General features: G+C 34.3%; 1 protein-coding gene across 7 annotated transcripts in view; it reads right to left on the reverse strand.

The window, feature by feature from the left end:
- Positions 1–24,979, reverse strand: part of CCDC178 (coiled-coil domain containing 178) — a 514,890-nt gene that overhangs the window by 380,211 nt on the left and 109,700 nt on the right. For all 7 annotated transcript variants that reach the window (XM_047828874.1, XM_047828873.1, XM_047828870.1 and 4 more), the window contains one exon: positions 13,806–13,959. In XM_047828874.1, the coding sequence (XP_047684830.1) occupies positions 13,806–13,959 (154 nt within the window). The remainder of the gene's footprint in view (positions 1–13,805; positions 13,960–24,979) is intronic.

Genomic DNA, 24,979 nt, shown 5'->3' on the forward strand with positions numbered 1-24,979 from the left:
CCGTCTACCAGCTGTGGGTACTGAGCCCCTGTGGCAGTGGAAGCAGTGGCTACAGCTCCCATATCCCCAGCCTTCTGATCCAAGGAGCAGGCATACGCCCAACACAGGTCCAGAGGCAGCCTCGGATGTCATAGTGCCTATACTACTGGTCAACTGGGGAAACACTCCTGGAAGCCCAGCCTATAGTTCTCTCTGCCAGTTTTGCAAACTTGTTGAAATCTCTAAACCTCTTTCTGCCTAAAACAGAGGGATTTCTGTTTTCTGCACTGTACTCTGACTGATAGGATGGCGATTTACAGTGGGAAAGATCTGTACCACTAAAAAAGTACATTAGGCTTATATCTAATAACCTTGAGGAATATCACAATGTATTTATAAGTAAAAGAGTAACTTTACTAAATGCGTACATAGAGAAGACCCTTTTGTGATTAAAAATAAAATAGCAAATCATACATATATACAATCATTTCCTTATAGAAGCACAGAAAAATATGTGCAAGGTAACACACTGTGTTGGTAACATAGGGTACTTCATTGACATCAGGAAATCTAATGGGGAGAAAATAGGTGTTAATACAAATAGCTAAATCTTTGTGTCTTTTTATTTGTACCATTAGCCTCAGTGAGCACGTTACTTAATAACACTAAGGAGAAATTTAACCTCAGAAAGACAGCACTTAGTCTACACCATTTCACTGTTTTATAAATTGAGTGAGTCATTAATAGAATGGAAATTACTGAGGATAGTTGTGAATAAAAATAATGAAAACACTGAGGTGGGAAAACATAGTTTGATAACTCCATCACTGAAAAGAGGATATATACAACATTTTAAGTAATTAGTTTGTAATATAAGAAATTCATAATTCATAATGTTTTAGACATATACATATTGAAAGATTAAATTTTAATATAAAATATCAATAAATATTTAAATATTAAAATCATATTAAGAATAAAATGTTTTTCTATTTTTAAATTTTTTTTAAATTTTTTTAATGTTTGTTTATTTTTGAGAGAGAGACACAGAGTGTGAGCGGGGGAGGCGCAGAGAGAGGAGACACAGAATCCAAAGCAGGCTCCAGGCTCTGAGCTGTCAGCACAGAACCCAACCCAAGGCTCTAACCCATGAACCACAAGATCATGACCTGAGCTGAAGTCAGATGCTTAACCATCTGAGCCACCCAGGCACCCCATAAAATGTTTTTCTAAATGAATATGACATCCTTTATATATATTCCTTTTAACCAATGCATTAACCCCTAAATCCCTCTTTTGCAGATTGTTAGGATATTAAATTAACACACATCTAGTTGTTCAAGTGAGAAGACTGAAGCTCAGAAGGGTGTAATGTGCGGGTCACAACTGGAATATGGAGAGGAAATCTGAGTCTGATTCTGATTCTGGGTGACAATCTCTAAAACAACATTCTAAATAAAGTGCTTTAAAAATTCTCAATCTTATCAATCGTGAGAGAAAAGAAAATTTAAAACCACAGTGGGATATATCTTCCTAAAGAATTGTAATTAAAAATAAATAAAAGACAATATTAGATGATGGTGTTAATCTGAGGCCAGAACACTCATACATGATGGTCTGAGAGAAAAATGTATATCATAGCTATCTTGGAAAAATATTTTGGCATTATCTACTAAAACTGAACATATAGGTTTTTTGGCCTAGCAATTCCCAACATAAACTAATACATAATTCCAAAGCAGTTTTCAACTGCCTTGGTCTAAAAAATGAGAAGGATTGAATGTCATAAACTGGAATAGGGAAGACTGCAGGTTTATAGAGAGGGTGGATATCTTAGGTTCTGTTTTGGAATAGGTCAGCTTGAGATACCAACTAGGCATCTAAGTGGAGCCTGAGTTGGCAGATATGGTGTTCTCAGATGTTTGTGCAATTTAGGGAAATATAGAGAAACCAGTGAAGAAAAACTGAAAAAAATCTTCCAGAAGAGTAAGAAGAAACAAGAGCAGTGTGTGTTAGAAGCCAAGAAAAAAATTTTCCAGAGATAAGGGTATAATCAACTTGGTTAAGTGCTACATAAATGAAAATAAGGACAAAGAAAAAGTGATTAGATTTAGCAACATGGAAATCAATGTTGACCTAAATCAGAGATATTTTGGCTGAATGGTGAGGGCAAAAAAGAAAACTGGAATGTGCTTAAGAAAGGATGGAAGGTACTACAGCCACATAAGATTTATTACAATAATTTAAGGTTCAACATTAGGAAACCCATCAATATAAATCACTATTGGTATAGATATAAGAGAAAATATTACAGGAGCATCTCCCTAGATGCAAAAATGACTACAGACAAAATTCAACACCCATTACCAATTTAAAAAAATACTCAATAAATTGAAAGTGATATTTTCTTAACTAGATAAATGAAATGCACACTGAATCCTAAAGTCAGACTCTTATTTAAGGGAAAAAACTAACACCAATCCCATCAAGAGAAGAACACAGCAAATATGCCAATGATCTCTACTACCATTTAACATTGTACTTTGATGTATTACCCAAAGTAATCAGATAAGAGAAACAACTAAAAGACATAAAAACAGTGAAGTACTAATAATACCTCCATTTGCAATTGAAACAATAGCATGTTTGGAAAATCCAAAATAAACAATATAAAACTATAATAAATAGTTTTAAAGTTATTTATGAGCACCTGGTGGCTCCGATTAAGTGTGTGACTCTGATTTAGGCTCAGGTCATGATCTCATGGTTCGTGGGATCAAGCCCCACATCAGGCTCTGCACCAACAGTGTGCAACCTGCTTGAGATTCTCTCTAACCACACTGCCCCCGCCCCTTTAATGTAATTAAAATCATACAGTTATATATCATGTTTTTTTACACACCATGAATATTTACCATTTCAAAGTCCCCAAACTTTGAGTATTTTTATAACCAGAAATATACTACACCAACTCAATTGGAAGAAAAAAAATGTAATCCTGTCTTTCTTAGCAACAAAAATTTCCTAAAAGACAAAAATGATAACAGGCTTCTACATAACAATATTGGCAACATTACAATTAAAATATTGCATTCCAAAAAAATAAAATACTACATTCCCTTAATGTTCAATTAAAAAATTAGGCATAAAGTAACAGAATACACAAAGTATAATGCTTCTAAAAGAATTCATTATCCAATGTATACCATTCAAATATTAGCAAGGAAGTACATTTCCATTGAATCACAATGCATTTCCATAATCTTGCCAAAAGAGATGCACACATTAACTGTTATCATTAAAATGTAAATATGAACACATCTGCATACACCTCTCCCTCTATAGTTCCTTCTGCCCCTCTGCTGCCAGCCTAATAAGTCCTGATGTACATTTCTCAGAGACAACAATTACATGTTCAAGATGCTTCCTCCCTTCAATTATAACAACAACAACAACAACAAAAACAACAAACTTAATAAACTGGCTAATTCACTAGCTGTACATTTTATCATACATGGTACCTAAGGATATCCAAAAAACCTAGATGTTACAAAATAATGAAACTTGGCCACAATAAACACAGATACTTGACAAAAACACACATACAGACCTACGGTTATAACCTAAAACTGTCTTCTAGATATGGAAATACTAGCTAAAAGTCCTTCCCTTCCCTCCTCTGTCCCCTCTGCCATTTCAATGACTAAGTAGAGGACTACATCTAGCTCCAAGAGGTGGATTAACAGACACTTCCAGAACAGTCCTTCCTAAAAACTAACAAAAGGACATTTAAAAAGGGATTATTTTACTGCCTATACTTTTAGTAGACTTTGGGCATTAGGATTTGTTGATCTTTTAATACACAGCAATATTAACTAAAATGCACACACAGAACAATGGTTAGACAATCTGAACTCGTGTAAAGACTCATGGGCACAGAACCCTGCTCTCCTCACCTCCTTCCTTGCCCCCCCCCCCCCCGCCCCATCCCCATGCTACCCAGTGAACAGTCAGCACACTCTCTCCAAAACAACAAGTTTAACAATCTCATTCCCCAAATACAACCATTCGTATGAATTAACAGAATACTTAAAGGGTGTGGCTTTAACTCTCTACTTTGAACACATTGTGCACTTCTAAACATCTAGAAGATTAGACCCTTTGCCCACTATATACATAGTAACATTGAAGGGACATTCTGGCCTAGAGCCCTTCCTCCCCTCTATCAACCTAGTAAAAAGTATGAGCACCTGTAATGCTGAAAGGGGATTTTAACAATTTCACCTCCTCTAGTTGTTTTTTGAGAACAGTCTTTCCTATGAATTTAAACACAAAGTGCATATGATGTATTTGTTTACTAACTACTTTTTCATACACTGGCAACCTTTTTAACATCTAGAAAGATTAGGTGTTCTAAATTAGGACTCCTTTATCCTTTATATACACTATATACACAGCTAAGTAAAGCAAAATGCAGATTGTCCAGGACAATGATTAATCCTGCCTAACTACAAGCATACTGGGTATAAAGTACTTTCTTCTCTTCTCTCCTGAACCCAGCAAAAATATCATAGAATGTGTACTGCTCTGAGAGGTGGTTTATGTTTAAAGTGATGTTCAGGGGCGCCTGGGTGGCGCAGTCGGTTAAGCGTCCGACTTCAGCCAGGTCACGATCTCACGGTCCGTGAGTTCGAGCCCCGCGTCGGGCTCTGGGCTGATGGCTCGGAGCCTGGACCCTGTTTCCGATTCTGTGTCTCCCTCTCTCTCTGCCCCTCCCCCGTTCATGCTCTGTCTCTCTCTGTCCCAAAAATAAATAAACGTTGAAAAAAAAAATTTTTTTTTTAAAAATAAAAAAAAAAATAAAGTGATGTTCAAAAATTCTTTTAGATTTAAAGAAACAATATGTAATATCAATAACATTTAAAGTTTTAACAAAGTAAAAAGTAAAAAGTTTTACTTATCAGGTAAAAAGTAAAAATAGTATAAACCCAGATCTTAAATTGTGAATAGCTGCCATACAAGTTCCTGTGGACAGTAACAATAATTACAGGATTAATGAATAATATGAAAGCCAAGAAATTCAACTAATGGAAATATAGTCTAAAAAGTGAGCTAATTTTGGAAAATGTAAAAAGGCAGGCAAATCATTCAAGCCCTCTGAGAAAAGAAGGCATATGAATCTTGCTTTAACTTCTTATACCATTATTCAACTTTTGTTATTTTTCCATCACAATATTATTTTGTTAAAATGAGTAGTTATGTTAATATTTAAGTTTTAGAGATACTTATCATAGCTTTGATTATAATACTTAAAAACTAAAAACATCCTGGGGCGCCTGGCTCAGTCAGTTAAGCATCCAACTTTGACTTAGGTCATGATCTCACAGCTTGTGAGTTTGAGCACCACGTCAGGCTCTGTGCTGACAGCTCAGAGCCCGGAGCCTGCTTCGGATTCTGTGTTTCATTCTCTCTCTGCCCCTACCCCACTTATGCTGTCTCTCAAAAATAAATAAATGTAAAAAAAAATATTTTTTAATTGAAAACATCCTAACACCCAATAATAAAAGTCTAAGAAACTCTCAATCTTTAAAGTTACATTGCAAAATAAAAGATGATTTGAGTATGTTTCTATATAAGGAGAAACATGTTATCAATTATTATATGCATATGATAACCGTAGTTTTTAAAAATAGCACAAAGCCTGTTTATGCACAAAATATGAACAGTGACCTCATCTGGATGGTGAAGTCATAGATCAGTATTTTCTTCTACTCACAGTATTCTAAACTCACATATTCTAAAGTATATTCTAAACTTTGAGGTATGCACATTAAGTATTTGTGCCATTCAAAAAGGGCCTTAAAATAATTTTAGATAATAGTTTGTATAATGAATCCTACCAGATTTCATGAAGGTTGTAAGGAAGAAAACAGGATACCTCACTAGCAATTTCAGTGTAGTGTGGTGGGGAAAGCCTGACTGGAAATTATCGTAAGTGGGAATGCAAGGAGAGAAATCGGAGACAGTGACTACAGAAAATCCTTTCAAGAAGGTTTGCTTTAAAGTGTAACAAGATGCAACTGTAGCTCTTGGAGAAAGATTTAAAAACAAAACATTAAGCATTCAAAACAAGGATGTAATAAGTAAAAAGGGACAAATAAGCCTAAAGAAATAAGAAGAAAATAAATCGTAACTATAAAAGCACACATTAACATTTCAGAAGTTGGAAGTGTAGAATTATTCAGTTTAAGGCCCACCCCCTATTTTTTAAAGTCCATGTACAATGGACATGTACAATGAATTAGAAATAAGAGATATTAGAAATAAGAGATATTAGAATTAGAAATAAGAGATGAATTAGAAATAAGAGATATTAGAAATGAATTGTCCATGTACAATGGACATGTACAATGAATTAGAAATAAGAGATAAACAAAAGTATAAGAGAGCATTCTATATCATATTATGATAATAATTTCAAAATCTTCGTCCACTTGGATTATTTCTAGGGCCATTAAAAATTATAAACTAACCTAAAGAAGACATATATAGCCTGATAAGACCAATCATGTGATGATATAAAGCAACTGTCCATGACAAATAAAAGAATAATTTGAACAATTAAAAAATGTAAAAATATCAGTTATAGTTTCACTAATGTGCTTTATCAAACTTTCAAGAAAAAGTTATTTAAATCTATATTAATTCTTTAGATAGTAAGAAAGGAAGAAAGCTTCACAATTCATTTTTTAAAGCTAGCATAATCCTGATAAGAAAATCTATCAAATACGGCACAAATTAAGAACACTGGAATACAGACTAACTTATGAATATGGATGCAAAATCTTAAATAAAATACTTGCAAATCAAACTCAGCAGTAAATTAAAGGAACAATAAACCATAACCAAGCAGAGTCATCTCAAGAATTTAAAAAAGGTTTAATATTAATATAATACATCATTTCAATAGGTCAACTGAGAAACTCTTTAAAATATTCACAGATTGCTCACAAAGCAATATCTATTCCTGGAAATAATTTTTATAACCTGAGTACATTTTTTAAATCTTTAACATGGTAATGAGCATATACTGAAATCAATACTTACATAACATTAAGTACTTCTTTAAAATGAAAAATGAAATAGTCAATTTCATAGGTATTTAAAATATTGTATAAATATGCCACACAATAAAATATATACATAATAAGATATTTGAGTCTTATGAAAAAATTAGCAATATATACTTTTACATATATTGTCACATGTTATACATATTATTATATTGAATATTCTATAATGAAACAATGTCAAAAAATCACATTGGAGTTTGGCCCTACTACTTAACAGCTTTGTGTGCATGAGAAACTTTACTCTGCCTCTTTAGACTGGTTTCCCATTTGTAAACCGATAGTAATAATTATTGGCTTATCTATTTTTAAGAAATAAATTGCTTAATTCAAAAGATTATAAGGTAAAAATATGAAACAGAACATATAATTTGCTGGATGTTTTCTGGTATTTGTATTTATACTATACAGTATATAGACCAATAAGGTAGTAATAAGTAATAAATTTCTACTAACAAAAGCAACATCCAAAAATGAAAACATAAGTGTATATACAAAAGAAATTCACTTATTTACAACCTTTATCTGCAAACTAATTTATAAAAAACATTTGTGTACCTGTGTTCAGTAAAACAGAAAATCACAGAGGATCTCTAAATCTGTAAAAGTCATTTTTTTATTATCTAATGAAATGACTGGATAAAATGAAATGTATATGGCTGTTTCTTTAATAACACAAAACACTAAGAGTTGCAGATAATGAAATTGTGTTCCAAAAAAATCTGAATTATGGGAGAAATAGACTTCAAAGAAAACATGAGAAAAGAATTTACAGAAAATCTGTACTTTTACATCTAAAAAGAATTCAATCTTGACAATATTTTTCGAAGTACTTAACCAATTTCAAGATGTTTTCTGGCTTACAAAAGCCCTTTTTCGTAGAAATGAGAAGGGAAAATGTGTTTTCATAGATACAGTGGCAACACAAATTAGAGAAAAGTGTATGATAATGAGGTAGAGACTAAATTGGAAGCATGATATGCCTTGAAATTTTAAAAAATCAGTTAGGTTGTATGTGCAATTAGGCAGCACAAATCTTTTACTTTTCTCTTGAACTAGAAGTTTCAATTGCATACCAAAAAATAATGCATGGAAGTGATGCACATCATTGCTTTTAATTGAGTGTTTAACATGCGCTCATTGAAAACCTAGCTTAAAGGTTTTTATAATGAGCAAAATGTAGGAAAAAAATTAATATATCTAAACTTCATCATGCTCTCATCTTCCCCAGAAAGTATGATAATCCCCAAATGATTTCTATAATTGAAATATATTACTAACTTTATAAAATATGTTCATAATATCTTATCAAGAATAACATTTAGCTATGAAGGGCCACACTTGCCATTTTAAAGATGATCAAAGAAGTAAAAAAACTGATTGTTTGTAGGCTTAGTGAATAAATTTTCCATTTTGAAAATATTTTATGAACAGTGATATTCTTAAAGATGACAAATTTCAGCATGATTAGAAAACTGAGGTCATAGCTACTTGACAATACTATTTAATGTTTTAAAATTTTTTATTGGTTGTGCTATACTTCTCTGATGCTTATAGTAGTCCCTGGAAAGAAATTATATGTAAGAAAGTTACATGCTTACATGCATTATTTTAAAGCTCCATGGATTATTTGAATGTATACACTATACACTCCATACCTCAAGAAGTTCTTTCCAGGCTCACAAGGTGAAGTGTTTGTTTCTTTCTCCCCATTTATTCTTCCTTCATTCCTTCCTTCCCTTCTTCCTTCTTCTGATCCTCCCTCCTTTCCCTCTTTCCTTCCCTCTTTCTTCTCTTTCATTTATTCACTGGTTAACTTACTCACTGAAAAACCATGAAATGCCTTTTCTTGAATGCCTAATATATAGCATTTTTTGAGTACCTAATATTGGAGAGACACTGTACATGTTACACAGAGAAAACAGAAATCACAACGCGTCTCCTATCCTTAAAAACCTTACAGTCTACAAAGAAGTAGACAGGTAATCACCGACTTCAATAGTGTTGTAAGTACTGGTATGGAGGTAAATATAGAGTGAGTGCAATTAGAATTCAAAGCAGATAGAAGAAAGTGAAGAGACCGTTTGGCCAAGGATTTTCCCCCTCCCAAGCTGAAGTATAAAACGAGAGGACTCAGCCAGGCGATGGTAGGACTGAGAGACTGAGCGAGTTGAATGCTGACTTTATAATCAGAAGGAACTGTATTTATGAGAAGATAGAAGAAAGAAAGCACCTGGCATATCTGTCCTCCTGAGTTTTTCCAGGGAGCTAGAGAATAGAGTTAGAGGGAAAGGGTAGCTTGAGAGAAGCTGCAGAGACAAACAAGGGCAAACTGAAGACATACTTGTTTTACTATCTGTCTAGGATCAGTTTCTTCCAATTCACTGATCCCATGTTATCCCTTCTGGCACTTCGGCCCAGTGTTTTCGCCTATTTCTGGATTCTTCTACATTGCCTATGTAGTGGTGTAAATTGTGTCCATACTAATTCAGGCGCACATCCCCTACACTGCATGAATGAGAACAAAATAAAGACATCTTCAGGGAAACAAAATTTTGAAAATATCAAATCTAGCTCACTAAAAAAGCTAGTAAAACATACACTTTAGTAACAAGAAAAAATAATGCAATTAGGAATGTCTGATAAATGAGAGCTGTGTGTGAAATGTTACCCTGGGAAAAAAATAAAATAAAACATTTATTGTGCAAATTAATAAAACTATCTTAATACAGGGATTATTAAGTAAGACAGACATAACATGCTTGAAAATAAACTATAAATCAAGAAATGTCATAAGGTCCTCAAACTGCTCAGGAAGAAGTTAATTAAAGACGTTCATTACGCATCATAATCAGTAAGTGAAGTATGTGTTTCAAAAATTGTAACAATTTGGGGCGCCTGGGTGGCGCAGTCGGTTAAGCCTCCGACTTCAGCCAGGTCACGATCTCGCGGTCCGGGAGTTCGAGCCCCGCGTCGGACTCTGGGCTGATGGCTCGGAGCCTGGAGCCTGTTTCCGATTCTGTGTCTCCCTCTCTTTCTGCCCCTCCCCCGTTCATGCTCTGTCTCTCTCCGTCCCAAAAATAAATAAACGTTGAAAAAAAAAATTCTAACAATTTATAGGTTAAAATGTAAACATAAAATATATCAAAAGCAAAACTCAATTCTAAACATTCTAGATTTAGTGTCATCTAACCACCTGGCTACAAATTATAGAAAACAAAAATGACAGAAAAACAGAAAAAGAAGAAATCTATTACTATACTGAAATATTTTAATATAGCTTTCAGTAAATAAATATTTTCAGTCAGAAAATAAATCAGAAATGGGGCACCTGGGTAGCTCAGTCAGTTAAGCGTCTGACTTCGGCTCAGGTCATGATCTCACAGTCTGTGAGTTTGAGCCCCGCGTCGGGCTCTGTGCTGACCGCTCAAAGCTTGGAGCCTGTTTCAGATTCTGTGTCTCCTCTCTCTGCCCCTTCCCCACTCACACTCTGTCTCTGTCTCTCAATAATAAATAAACATAAAAAAATTTTGGGGGCGCCTGGGTGGCTCAGTCAGTTAAGCGTCCAACTTCAGCTCAGGTCATGATCTCCTGGTGCATGAGTTCGAGCCCCGCAACGGGCTCTGTGCTGACAGCTCAGAGCCTGGAGCCCGTTTCAGATTCTGTGTCTCCCTCTCTCTCTGCCCCTCCCCTGTTCATGCTCTGTGTCTCTCTGTCTCAAAAATAAATAAACATTAAAAAAAATTAAAAAAAAAATTTTTGAAAATCAGAAATATAAAAGATTTGAATAACATAATTATCACAGTTTACAAAATGAACCTATTTAGAACTGTATCCCACAATCAGAGACAAGGTTTTCCCCCCAAAAAATACTTATGCAAATTACTCATGTAGTAGGACAAAAATTAAGCCTCCACAAATTTTAAGTACTACCTAACATACAGACTATAGAATTTAGAAACAAATCAGAATTACATTAAATATTTATTTTTTTTAATGTTTATTTATATTTGAGAGAGAGCAAGAATATGGGGTAGGGGGAATGACAGAGAGATGGAGACAGAATCTGAAGCAGGCTCCAGGCTCTGAGCTGTCAACACAGAGCCCTAATGAAGGGATTGAACTCACAAACCGTGAGATCATAATCTGAGCCAGAGTCAGACGCTTAACTGACTGAGCCACCCAGATGCCCCTAAAACTGAATTTTTTAAAAATAACTTTAAAATTCAGTGGTGATATAAGGGTTAATTTGTCCAAGACTAATCTCAGGCTGATTTTCAGAGTTTGCCTTCTACAACGTTCCAAGGAAACTGGTTAAGTTTCAATTTAGAAAAACTACCCAAATAAATGGACAGATAGATCATGTTTATGTTTAGGTATCCCCATCATAAAAATTTCATTTTTCCATTATATAATCTATAAATGAATATGATTCCAATCATAATTCCAATAAAACTTCTGAAGAAAATGAGTAAGATAACACTGAAATTTATATTATGGTGCAAAGGTCAAAACAGCCTAAAACTCATAAACCTAAGACTGATTCACCATAATAATCAAAACCCATTATAGAAGTTTAGTATGTAGACATGAGGGATTGAGGTAAAGATGGTCAAGTACCAAACAAATTAAAAAGAGAATGGAAAAACAGATCCACACAAATATGGAAGCCTCTCATATGACAGAGATGGCACTTTCTGAATATTAACACACAAATATAATAAATTATATTGCAACAACCTGACTTCTATTTAAGAAAGAAAATGTAATTGGAAACTCAGTTTCATACCATACCCATATATGAATTTCATATTGATTATGCTTCAGATGTGGCAAGTGAAACGTGCATTCCTAAAATTCTAGATAGTTTATTGCTTCCAAATTTATAAATGAGAGACAGGAGAAATAATATCAGTTTTGAAGATTTTAAACATAATTTAATCTGAAAGCATCACATAAATGTGAAAAGCAAAATTTCAAAACACTTAGAATAAAATACCAGAGAATATTTTTTATTTCAAATTAGAAAAAATTCTTAAATTCAGAAAAGCACAAAGGTCATAGGAAAACATTTATAACTTTCACTACATTAAAATTGAAGTTTCTATTCATCAGAAGATACCATAAAGAAAGGAAAGACTGGATAAAAATATTTTTAATATATATAACTTTAAAATATGTAGTATCAATAATATACAACAAATTCTTATAAATCAGTCAAAATATAATCAGTCAACAGATGAGGAAAAATCATAAGCAGCTTTTTAACACAAAAAAGGAAATACAAATGATCTCCAAAAAGCCATTAAAACATGCCTAGTCTCACTCTTAATTATGGATTAATTTAAAAAGTTTAATGAGACACAATTAAAGAGTATATAGAAAGAAATACACTATAATACAATAGAAATATATTATAATAGAAAGAGGCAATTAAAAAAAACATGTAGTTTTAACACTAAGTAGGAATGCCAACTGGTACAGAATGTGTATATTATTGCCTTGTACTATACTATTATATGTTTTACATTTCATCATTTCCCTTTACTACTATTTTCTTTTACTATAGTGAATGAGATGTAGAAGAACAGGAAGGCAGGCAAATGAGTCATAAGGGAGAGTCAGAGTAACACTATGTCTGAGAGGACTCAATCCCCCATTCCTGATTTAAAGATGAAGGGAACAGGATGCCTGTGTGGCTCAGTCGGTTGAGAGTATAATTCTTGATTTCAGCTCAGGTCATAATCCCACAATTCGTGAGATCAAGTCCTGTGGTGGGCTCTGTGCTGACATTGCGGAAGCTGCTATCTCTCTTCCTGTCTGCCCCTCCCCCACTCTGACATGTGCATGCGCGTCTCTCTCTTTCAAAATAAATAAGTAAACATTAAAAAAAAGATGAAGGCAAGCACCAGCCTGGGATGCAGGCAGCCTGATTTGTGATGAGCACTGGGTGCTGTAAGTAAGTGATAAATCACCTGAAATCAGTGCTGCACTGTATGTTAACTAACTAACTAAATACACAAAAATAAATAAATAAATAAATAAATAAATAAATAAATAAATGCTGAGAATAATCCCAGTCTGACAGCCACCAAAGAAACGATGACCTCAGTTATAAAAGCACAAACAGAGTCTTGCCAAAACTGAAAAGACCCTGACAGCAGATTCATTCTAGGGTCTCCAAAAAGAAAAATAGGGCTGCTGATAACCTCGATTCCACTGTTAGAAGACCTCGAGCACAGGAACCAGCTGAGACTTGATCCAAAGAAACTCTAAGATAATAAATGGGTGTTGTTTCAAGCTGCTAAAATTCTGGTAATTTTTTATGTACTAATAGAAAACAAATATAGGGGTGCCTGGGTGGCTCAGTCGGTTGGTTAAGCGTCCGACTTGGCTCAGGTCATGATCTCACAGTTCATGAGTTAAGCCCTGCGTCAGGCTCTGTGCTGATGGCTCACAGCCTGGAGCCTGCTTCAGATTCTGTGTCTCCCTCTTTCTCTCTCTCTCTGCCCCTTCCCCACTTGTACTCTGTGTCTCTTTCTCTCAAAAATAAACATTAAAATTAAAACAAAAAAAAAGAAAATGAATATAAATAAAAAAATGGCTAACTGCTATTTAATTACTCACCATAAGTTTCAACAACTATAGCTCAAAACTAAAATCAGTATATTTTTATTTTCAAAAATGAAAACTCACCATTTTTGATAAAGCAGATAATTCATTTCTTGATGTCTTTGTTTCCCTCAATACTTCAGTCACTACCTCTTCATTCTCCTCGATACTAACATTAACATTTTCTATTGCTGTATCGTAGTGACTATGTAGAGAATTCAGTTTATCTATCTCTCTCCTAGGAGAAAAAACACAGATGATTTTATCTACAATAAAAGGAAAATCATGTTTAAAATTGTATGTAAACTAGTTTTTGACTTAACAATGTAAATCAATGGAATTTACCTATTCCTAAAATGACTCCCATCCCAAAGCAACTTCTGAAAAGTGACACTTAGGATCAAGAAGTGAGAAAAGTGGTGAGAAAAATTCACCAGGTGTATTTATGTTTCCAATGTAAAAACCTGAGAGAAAAGCAATTTCTAAATTATTTAAAATAATCATCTTTCGATTTTATTTCAGATGATAGACCTAAGAACTTTTGATTCAGAAGCTGGGTAGCAAAGCTATGCGAAGGTTAGAAAAAAAAAAAAAAGAGAGAAAAAAATGATGAGAAGATGTAGAAATGAAAAGACCACACATCATTAAAGACCCAGTTTACTGTTTTATCTGTTCCCCAGCTATCTCAGCTAAGACTTTTCTACATCAGCAGAAAGCTAGCCAAACCTCACAAAAGTAAACAAACAAACCAACAAATAAATAAAGGGGTTTGCAACATGTATTAAGAAAATAACGATCAGATTTACAGAAAAGCACAGAAATCAGTTATAGGTGACTAGGAAGAATCAACCTAAACTAAAACATGAAAGAAATATTCTAAATAACCTAAATAAAATGAGATCTGCCAATGAAATTCTAAGGAGGAATCTTTCAGAATATCAGTATCAAGTAAAAATATATTTTAAAAAGTGAAATATTAAATAAAGCATGCATATATGCAGAAATACATATATATGCAAATCCACTATGAAGATAGAAAAGCTAAAAACTCATATGCACTTAATACAGCCTAGAAATACATAAAGAAAGCACTGACAGCATTATAAAAATAAACTGACTAGCATAAGATTTTAAAATATTTCTGTCAGAAAATGATAGATCAAGTAGAACAAAATAAGTAAAAGACTCCTTGTTATCACACTCCTGGTTGTTAGCAGGTTGACTCTCAAGGGTCATTGGACTGAGGCCTAGACTGTTTCCTTGCTATGTAGGCTTCTCTATAGAGCACTTCAAAACATGGCAGCTAAATTCATCAGAGCAAATAAACAATTGAGGACGAAATAGTCCTAGCAGGACAAAAGTCACAGTTTTTACAACCTAATCATAAATGATATTCCATGACTTTTGCTTTACTCTTTTATTAGAAGGCACTCACTGGATCTACCCCACATGCAAGAGGAGGTGATTTTAGAAGAAAATATCAAACGGAAGATGTCCCTGAAAGTCATGTCGGAAGCTGCTAATCAACCATAGAGCTCTTTGGCAATTTACATTTTTCATAGTTGGGAGGCTGGTGAGGTGATACTTATGGCTTTCACATTAGAACCAGAATATAAGAGAAATATATGGATAAGATGCTAGAAGAAACTGTTTAGAAGGTTTGAAAATGTAGAAAATATGAAAAATGATCAAGAGGCATGGAAGATACGGTAAGAAAAACTAACATGCGTTTGAGTCCTAAAAGAAACAGAAAATGAGACCAAAGCATTGTTTAAAGAGATCATGACTGAAAATGCCCAGAGAAAATGATAATTATAATACACATGTTCAGTAAGACTAGAAGACTAACAAATCCCAACAGATTAAACATTGATCCACACCAAATGTATCTTAATGAAATCAGACTGACAAACTTTGAAAATCAAGAGATGATCTTAAAAACGGGCAATGGAAAAAATATGGAATGGTTTCAAAGCATTCAGTCAAAAGGCCAATATGCTTTTTAACAGCAAAAATTAAAATTAGTTTATAGAATGATATATTTAATACATTAAGAGTCAATAAATAATCAAGAAATCTATGAAAATAGAAAATATCCTTCAAACAAAATCTCAGAAAATTTGGAATCAGCAGAATCTCACTTAAGAGTACAACCAAGGACTACTCCAACTGTAAAGTACTTCCTGATAGAGTGTATGATGAAAAAGTCTATGAAGGAAAGAAGAACAAAGAAATAAGTTATTATGAGGGTAAATCCAAAAACCTTGATTGTTTAAAACAATAAAAATATTCTCATGGATTATAAAAATGAAATATCCCATAGTAACAGTTACAAATAGTTAATTCAGTGGCAATGTGATTAACCACAGTAAAAATTTCCCTAACTCCTTTTCTTATCTAGCATGTTAACAATGTCTTTGGAGTCTGATAATCTAAGTGTGCATGTGGTAATTAATAGGATTTCCTACAAAAAAAACCAAAAAACAAAAAAACAAAAAAACACAGGAACAAAATTGTAATTGCCAAACTAAAAAAGGAAAAAAAAAAATAATGTGAAAGAAAGCAAAAAAAGAATAAGAAAAAAACATATGGGGCAAATACACAGTGTTTTAAATCCAACTGTATTAGTGATTTGTGAATACATTTAATGGTCCACCATTAAAAATGTTTGCAACTGACAAGAACATCTATCTAGATAATGTTTACAAGAGATGTGCATAAAGTATAAAGACTCAAAAATATTGAAATTTAAAAATGAAAATATCTTCTAGATAAATATCAAAAAACAAAACTGATCAGGCTATGTTGATATCTTACTTGAGTTTAAGGCAAAAAGTATTCCAGGAATCGATTCACAATGATGAATAAGGTTCATCATCTCCCAGAAAGATATAATAGCTTTGAACTTGTATGAAACCCGAGAGAGCCTCAAGCTATACAAAGAAAAAAACTGATGGTATTAAAAAACATAGAAATGTGTGGAGATACACCATCATAGTAGGTGATTTTACCACACTTTTCTCAATAAAAGAAAAAGTAGTAAACTTAACCTAATGAAACAGTAATGGACAGTACATTTAATAAGTAAAGCACATAAGGATATCTACCAAATAAATAAATAAATAAGTAAATAACAACCCAAGTCACTGAGCCAGAAATGAAGACTCAATAATTTTCAATAGGTTGAAACTATTTTACCTGGCTAAAACACAATTCTGCTGAAAAGCGATAATAAAAAATACTTATAAATTAGAAATACATCATGAAAAATTTTAATATATACGTTTTTAATAACCTATGGATTTCAGAAGAAATCAACATGAAAATCAGAAATGTAACTGAATGAAAACAAAGATATAACAAACCAGATGAACCACAAAAGTTATTTGTTTAGTAAAAAGAGACAATATTTAAGCACATGTTGAAATAGACATTGAATGTGAAGAAATATAAACATCTTAATAAATGGATGTTATCTAGATCATATAATGTGGGGAATAAGCTTAGGAATTACCTGAATTTGCACTGGGTTAACAAGGCATAGAGTTAGAAAGCCATGGGATGAAAACATACAAGTTAGGTAAATAAGACTAGGTAAATGGGGCAAAGGCCTCCAGTACTGACAAGGTATAGGAATAGGAAATCTCAGGATGAAACATCCAAGATGAGGTAAACAAGATTAGGTATTCAGGGTGGAAATGCCCCCCAACTTAGTACAAGAGCAGAAAACTGCTTACACAGGAAGGAAGGACCAAACCAGGTAAACAGGAAAACAGGACTTGAGACCATAGCACAGTAAAGTTGTCTAGAGCGGAACTAATTAGCAAGAGAAAGGTGCCTTGTTGACCCTCAGGTAATGTGCTTAGTCTTCCTTACTCCTAGACAACTTTAGGTAAACAGAGGTGGGGCCTCATGTCTGCTGTAAACAACTTTCAGCTCAGTGCCAGAATTTTGTATTGACCCAACCCCCTAACACCGCCAGTCTTCAAAACCCTTTTCCCCCATGCCCGTGAGTTATCGTTCACAGTTTCATTGTCTCTTTATCAAGAGACACTTCAGTCAAGCTAGTAAGCCTTCTGAACCTAATAAAAGCAGAGCAAGGACCCTTATTCAGTCCTCCTGTCTCCTCTGGGACATTAGCCTCTCTCGCATTTTAATCCTGCGTTCTGCTCTTTGGCTGGACAAGACAAAACTCCAGACCCAGAGTCTATGACAATATAACTGTTTAAAATTTTGTTTTTCATTTTGATTATATTTAATTGATTCCATCTCCATAATGAATATGAATTTGCCTTTCTAAATCATTAACCACTCTGAACAAATAAAGATTGTATTATGTCACACTAAACCATAAAGAATTTACAGCCAACAAGAGGAATTAGAAGAGTATCATACAACACAAATATACCAGAAACATAAAAAAAAATTCCAATTACTAAAATGCAAAATATAGTCAACATATAATTCAAAATATTCCATTTTATTAGAAATCAAATAAGTGCAAGTTGAAATACTTGGATGTTATTTATAATTAATGCAAGGCTACATAAGTTGTTTTTAATACTATCCCATGCTAGAGATTTTGTTTAAAAAATTTTTTTTTAATGTTTAATTTTGAGAGAGAGATAGACAGAGGGTGCATGGGGGAGCGGGGAGAGAGAGAAAGAGACAGAATCCGAAGCAGGCTCCAGGTTCTGAGCTGTCAGCACAGAGCCTGACATGGAGCTTGATCTCATAAACCATGAGATCATGACCTAAGCCGAGGTAGGATGCTCAAGTGACTGAGCCACACAGGCACACCTGGAGATTTTGTTTTAAATAGTCATTTATGCACAGAGGTACCAGTTATATATATTTGTTATACCATATGTATAGACAATTTGATAATATGTATGAAGAGCTTTAAAATGACACAGAGAAAGGCTGGGAAAATGACAGAGTAGGAGAACACCAAGCTTGCCTCCTCCCATGGATACAACTAGATAACATTCCTATCAGTGTAAATAACCCAGAAAAGACCTGAAAACTGGCAGAATAAACTCCACAACAAAAAGTAGAGAAAAGGTCACATCCAAGAAGATAGGAAGGGAAGTGATGCATATTTAGAGCAAAACAGACCATGGCCATCCACAACAGCGAGGGAGCCAATGGTGTGGAAAAGGGCAAGAAACAGACTATCACACTGGGGAGCCTCCAAGGGGAACACAAATCCCCATAAATTTGGCTTTAAAAGCAAGAGGAGCCAGGGGCGCCTGGGTGGCTCAGTCAGGTAAGAGACCGACTCTTGGTTTCGGCTCAGGTCATGATCTCACATTTCATGAGTTCAAGCTCCGCATCAGGCTCCACTAATAGTGTAGAGCCTGCTTGGGATTCTCTCTCTCTCCCTCTCTCTCTGCCCCTTCAGTGCTCTCTCTCTCTCCCTTTCTCTCTCTGTCTCAAAATAAATAAATAAACAAAAACAACAACAAAAACAAAAACAAAAAAGCAAGAGGCTGAATCTTGTGAGTTCTTACAACTGCTGGGATTTAAAGTCTGAAATTTTAAAAATCAACAGGCTCTGCTATAGGAGAGCTTGGAGGGTGATAGGAATCTGAGTCCCTGCCCTTAAAGAACAGCAAGACAACTACCTGAGATACAGCATGGAAATAGCAGCTTGAAAAATGTCTGGTACATACAGGAGGGAGAATTATTACTCCTATCACAGCATGTACCACAGAGGCAGGGATTACAGGAAAACATCTCCAGAAACAAAGGAGCCATTTCCCTCCCCTGCCTTGCAGCATAAACACATGGCCACCTATAGGATACAGCACAGCAACAACATTCCCTCCCTAACTTGTCTATACCAAGCCCTGCCCCTCCCTATCTTTAGTGGATCTGTTCTTTCTAGTCATACCTGCCATGTCCCTACACTGTGGGGCCCTTCCCCCAGAAGACAGGTGCAAACCCCACGGAAACAAGGTCACTTACCAAAGCATTTTGCAGGGCCTAGGTTCTGGCAGCAAGATTGGCAGGCCTCATTTTGCAAGGAGACCAGCACACATTTTGTTAAAATGCACTCCGCCTAGACCCAACTAAACAGTGCCCATAACAAGCAAAGAAACCCTGTGAAAAGCCTGGACTGAAGGAAAAAGTGGTCAGAATACAAAAACTGCCACAGGATACACACATAGGAGACACTCCCTGAAGTGCCAGGTTCTGGGAACTGCACTTCAGGACTTCTTCTTTATAAGGCCATTACCTTCAAGAGCAGGAGACATCACTTACTTTCCTAATACAGAAACAAGCACAGAGAGTTAGACAAAATGTAGAGACAGAGGAATATGTCCCAAATGAAAGAATAAGACAAAACCACAGCAAGAAACCTAAGTGACACTATATAAGTAATATGGCTAATAGAGAATTTAAAGTAATGATCATAAAGATACCCACTGGACTTGAGAAAAGAGTGGAGAACATCAGTGAGACCCTTAATGAAGAGATAAAAAAGAACCAATCAAAGATGAAGAACACAATAACAAATTAAAAGTATACTTGATAGAATAAATAGCAGGCTAGAGGAAGCATAGGAACAAATTAATGACCCAGAAGACAGAGTAATGGAAAGGAATCAAGCTGAGAAAGTGACAGAAAAAAGAATTATACGAATTGAGAATGGTCTTAGAGAACTCAATGACTCCATCAAATATAATAACATTTGCATTAAGGAGATCCCAGAAGAAGAAAGAGAGAAAAGGGGGAAGAAGATTTATTTGAAGAAATAACAGCTGAAAACTTCTCTGGTCTGGGGAAGGAAACAGATACCTAGATCCAGAAGGCACAGAGATGCCCCCCTAAAATATCAACTCAACGAGATCCACACCAAGACACAGAGTAATTAAAAAGGCAAAAAAAAAAAAAATAGTGGTAAAGACAGAATTTTAAAATCAGCAAGAGAAAAGTAGACAGTTATATACAAGTGAAACCCCATAGAGCTATTAGTGAACTTCTCAGCATAAACTGTGCAGGTCAGAAGGGAGTGGCATGATATATTAAGGGAAACATCTGCAGCTAAGAATACTCTATCCAGAAAGGCTATCATTCCAAATAGCAGGAGAGACAAAGAGTTTCTCAGACAAACAAAAACTAAAGGAGTCATGACCACTAAACCAGCCTTACAAGAAATACTAAAGAGGACTCTCTGAGTGGAAAGGAAAGACCATAAGTAAGAGTATGTAAAATAGTAATCACAAAATCAGTAAAAACAAGTGTTTCCATAAAAAAACAGTCCAGGGATTCACAAAATAAAAATATAAAATATGACACTATACACACAACTAAAACATGGATGGGAGAGGAGTTAAGAATGAGTTCAAACTTAAGCAACCATCAACTTGATATACACTGCAATATGCATAAGATGTTATATACAAACCTCATGGTAACCACAAATCAAAAACCAGTAATAGATACACAAAGAATAAAGAGAAAGGAATCCAACAGATATGCGAAGAATAAAGAGAAAGGAATATCATTAAAGAAAGATAACAAGGTATGAAAGAAGCAAGAGAAGGACCAGGGAAAATCTACAATAGAAATCATAAAACAAGTACCAAAATGGCAATTTGTACATATCTATCAATAATTACTTTCAATGTAAATGGACTAAACACTCCAAAGAACAACACAGGGTAACAGAGTAGATTAAAAACCAAGACCCATCTATATGCTGTTTACAAGAGACTCATTTCAGACCTAAAGACACATGCAGATTGAAATGAGGGGATAAAGAAATATTTATCATGCAAATGGATGTCAAAAGAAAGCTGGGGTAGCAATACTTGTATTAAACAAAATAGATTTTAAAACCAAGACTGTAACAAGAGACAAAGAAGGGCACTATATAATAATAAAGGGGACAATCTGACAAGAAGATACAACAATTGTAAATATTTATGCACCCAACATGGAAGTACCCAAACACATAAAGCAGTTAATAGAAAACATAATTGAACTAATATATATTAATACAGTAATAGTAGGGGACTTTAACACTCCTCTTATGGTGGCAGATAGATCATTCAAACAGAAAATCAACAAGGAAACAGTACCTTTGAATGACACACTGGAATAGATGGATTTAACAGATATATTCAGAACATTCCATCCTCAAAAGCAGAATACACATTCTTTTCAAGTGCACACAAATACTCTCCAAAACAGATCACTTTTAGGCAACAAACCAAGTCTCAACAAATTAAAAAAGATCAAAGTCATACCATACGTCTTTTCTGACCACAATACTAGGAAACTAGAAACCAACCACAGGAAAAAGTCTGGAAAGACCACAAATACACAGAAGTTAAATAACATGTTACTAAACAATGAATGCGTTGACTGAGAAATCAAAACAGAAATAAATTACATGGAAACAAATGAAAATGAAAACAAAAGGATCCAAAATCTTTGGGATGCAGCAAAAGTGGTTTCAAGCAGGAAATACACAGCAATGCAGGCCTACTCAAGAACCAAGGAAAAAATCAAATAGACAATCAAACTATACACATAAAGCATCTATAAAAGAGCCACAAACAATATTTAAAACCAGGAGAAGGAAGGAAATAAGAACGACTAGAGCAAAAATAAATGATACAGAAACTAAAGGAAAAAAAATGAGCAAACAAACAAAAACAGTTGAACAGATCAATGAAACCAGGAGTTGGCTTTTCAAAAGATCAACGAAATTGATAAATCTCCATCCAGGCTCATCAAAACAAAGAAAAAAGGAAGAGAGGACTCAAATAAACAAATCATAAATTAAAGAGGAGAAGTAACAACCAACACCACAGAAATACAAATAATTTTAAGAGAATATTATGAAAAATCATATGCCAACAAATCACATATATCCTAGAAGAAATGGATACATTTCTAGAAACATATTACCTGCCAAACCCAAAACAGGAAGAAATAAAAAAATTTGAACATCTCAATTACCATCAAGGAAACTGAATCAGTAACCAAAAACTCCCTCTGCCCCTCTCCCACTCACACACGTGCACTCTCTCTCTCATAAATAAATAAACATTAAAAAATATATTTAAAAAACCTCCCAACAAACAAAGTCCAGGACCAGACTGCTTCAGAGGTGAATTCTACCAAACATAAAAAGCAGAGTTAATACCTAATCTTCTTGAACTATTCCAAAAAATAGAATATGAAGGAAAACTTCCAAATCCTTTCTATGACGCCAGCATCACCCTGATACCAATATTAGACAGCACAAAAATAGAGAGAGAGAGAGAGAGAGAGAGAGAGAGAGAGAGAATGAATTACAAGCCAGTATCTCCAATAAACACAGATGCGAAAATTCTCAACAAAATACTAGCAAAGCAAATCCAACAATACAGTAAAAAAAAATAATTCACTACATCAAGTGGGATTTATTCTTGGAATGCAAGGTGTTTAATATTCAAAATCAATCAACGTGATACATCACATCAATAAGAGAAAGGGTAAAAACAATTTCAAGAGATGAAGAAAAAGCATTTGACAAAGTACAACATTCATTCATGATAAAAATCCTCAACAAAGTAAATTTAGAGGGAACATACCTCAACATAATTAGGCCTTATATGAAAAATGCACAGTGAACATCATACCCAATGGGGAAAAACTGAGAGCTCTTCTCCTATGGTCAGGAACAAGACAAGGATGTCCACTCTCACCACTTTTATTCAGCACAGTACAGCAATCAGACAACAAAAGGTCAGAGCAATCAGAAAAAAAAAAGAAATAAAAGACATCCAAAATTTTAAGAAAGAAGTAAAACCCTCACTATTTGCAGATGACATGATACAATATACAGAAAACGCTGAAATTTCACCAAAACAACACCAGTTCTGATAAATGAATTCAGTAAAGTCACAGCATACAACATCAATGGGCAGAAATTCTATATACTAATAATGAAGCAGCAGAAAGAGAAATTAATAATCCCATTTACAACTGCATCAATGATAAGATAACTAAGAATAAACTTAACTAAAATGGTGAAAGACCTGTACTCTGAAAAGTATAAAACACTGATAAAAGAAATTGAAGATGAAACAAAGAAATGGACAAACCATACTTATGGATTGGAAGACCAAATATTGTTAAAATGTCTATACCACCCAAAATAATCTATACATTTAATGCAATTCCCATCAAAATACTAAGAGCAGTTTTCACAGGACTGTAACAAGAAATTCTAAAACTTGTATGGAGCCACAAAAGACTCCAAAAAAGCCAAAGCAATCTTGAAAAGGAAAAGCAACACTACAGGTATCACAGTTCCAGACTTCAAGTTATATTACAAAACTGTAGTAATCAAAACAGTATGGTACTGGTACAAAAATAAACACATGAATCAATGGAACAGAGTAGAAAACCCAGAAATCAACCTGCCAATTATATGATCATTACTTTTCAACAAAGGAGGAATAAATATACAAAAAGTCTCTTTAACAAATGGTGTTGGGAAAACTGGTCAGCTACATGCAAAAGAATGAAACTGAGTCATCCTTACACCATACACAAAAGAAACGCAAATGGTTTAAAGACCTAAGTGTGAGACCTGAATCCATAAAAATCCTAGAAGATGGCATAGGGAGTAATTTCTCTGACATTGGCCATACCAGCATTCTTCTAGATAGGTCTCCTAAGGCAAGGTAAATAAAAACAAAAATAAACTACTGGAATTACATCAAAATAAAAAGCTTTCGCACAGTAAAGGAAACAATCAACAAAACTAAAAGGCAATCTACTGAATGGGAGAAGATATCTGCAAGTGGCATATGATAAAGGGTTAGTATTGCAAAATACATGAACTGATAGAACTCAACACCCAAAAAACAAATAATCCAATTAAAAATGGACAAAAGACATGAACAGACATTTCTGCAAAGAAGACATAAAGATGACCAACAGACACATGAAAAGATGCTCAACATCATTCATCATCAGAGAAATGAAAATCAAAACAACAAATAAGATATCACCTTACACCTATCAAAATGGCTAAAATAAAAAACACAAGAAACAACAGGTGTTGGCGAGGATGTGGAGAAAAAGGAACCCTCTTACACTGCTGGTGGGAATGCAAAATGGTATAGCCACTATGGACAATAGTATGGAGGTTCCTCAAAAAGTTAAAAATAGAACTACTCTACAGTCCAGTAATTGCACTACTGGGTATTTACTACCAAAATACAAAAGCACTAATTCAAAGGGATACA

This window comes from Prionailurus viverrinus, chromosome D3 (assembly GCF_022837055.1).
Source record: "Prionailurus viverrinus isolate Anna chromosome D3, UM_Priviv_1.0, whole genome shotgun sequence".
NCBI lineage: Eukaryota > Metazoa > Chordata > Mammalia > Carnivora > Felidae > Prionailurus > Prionailurus viverrinus.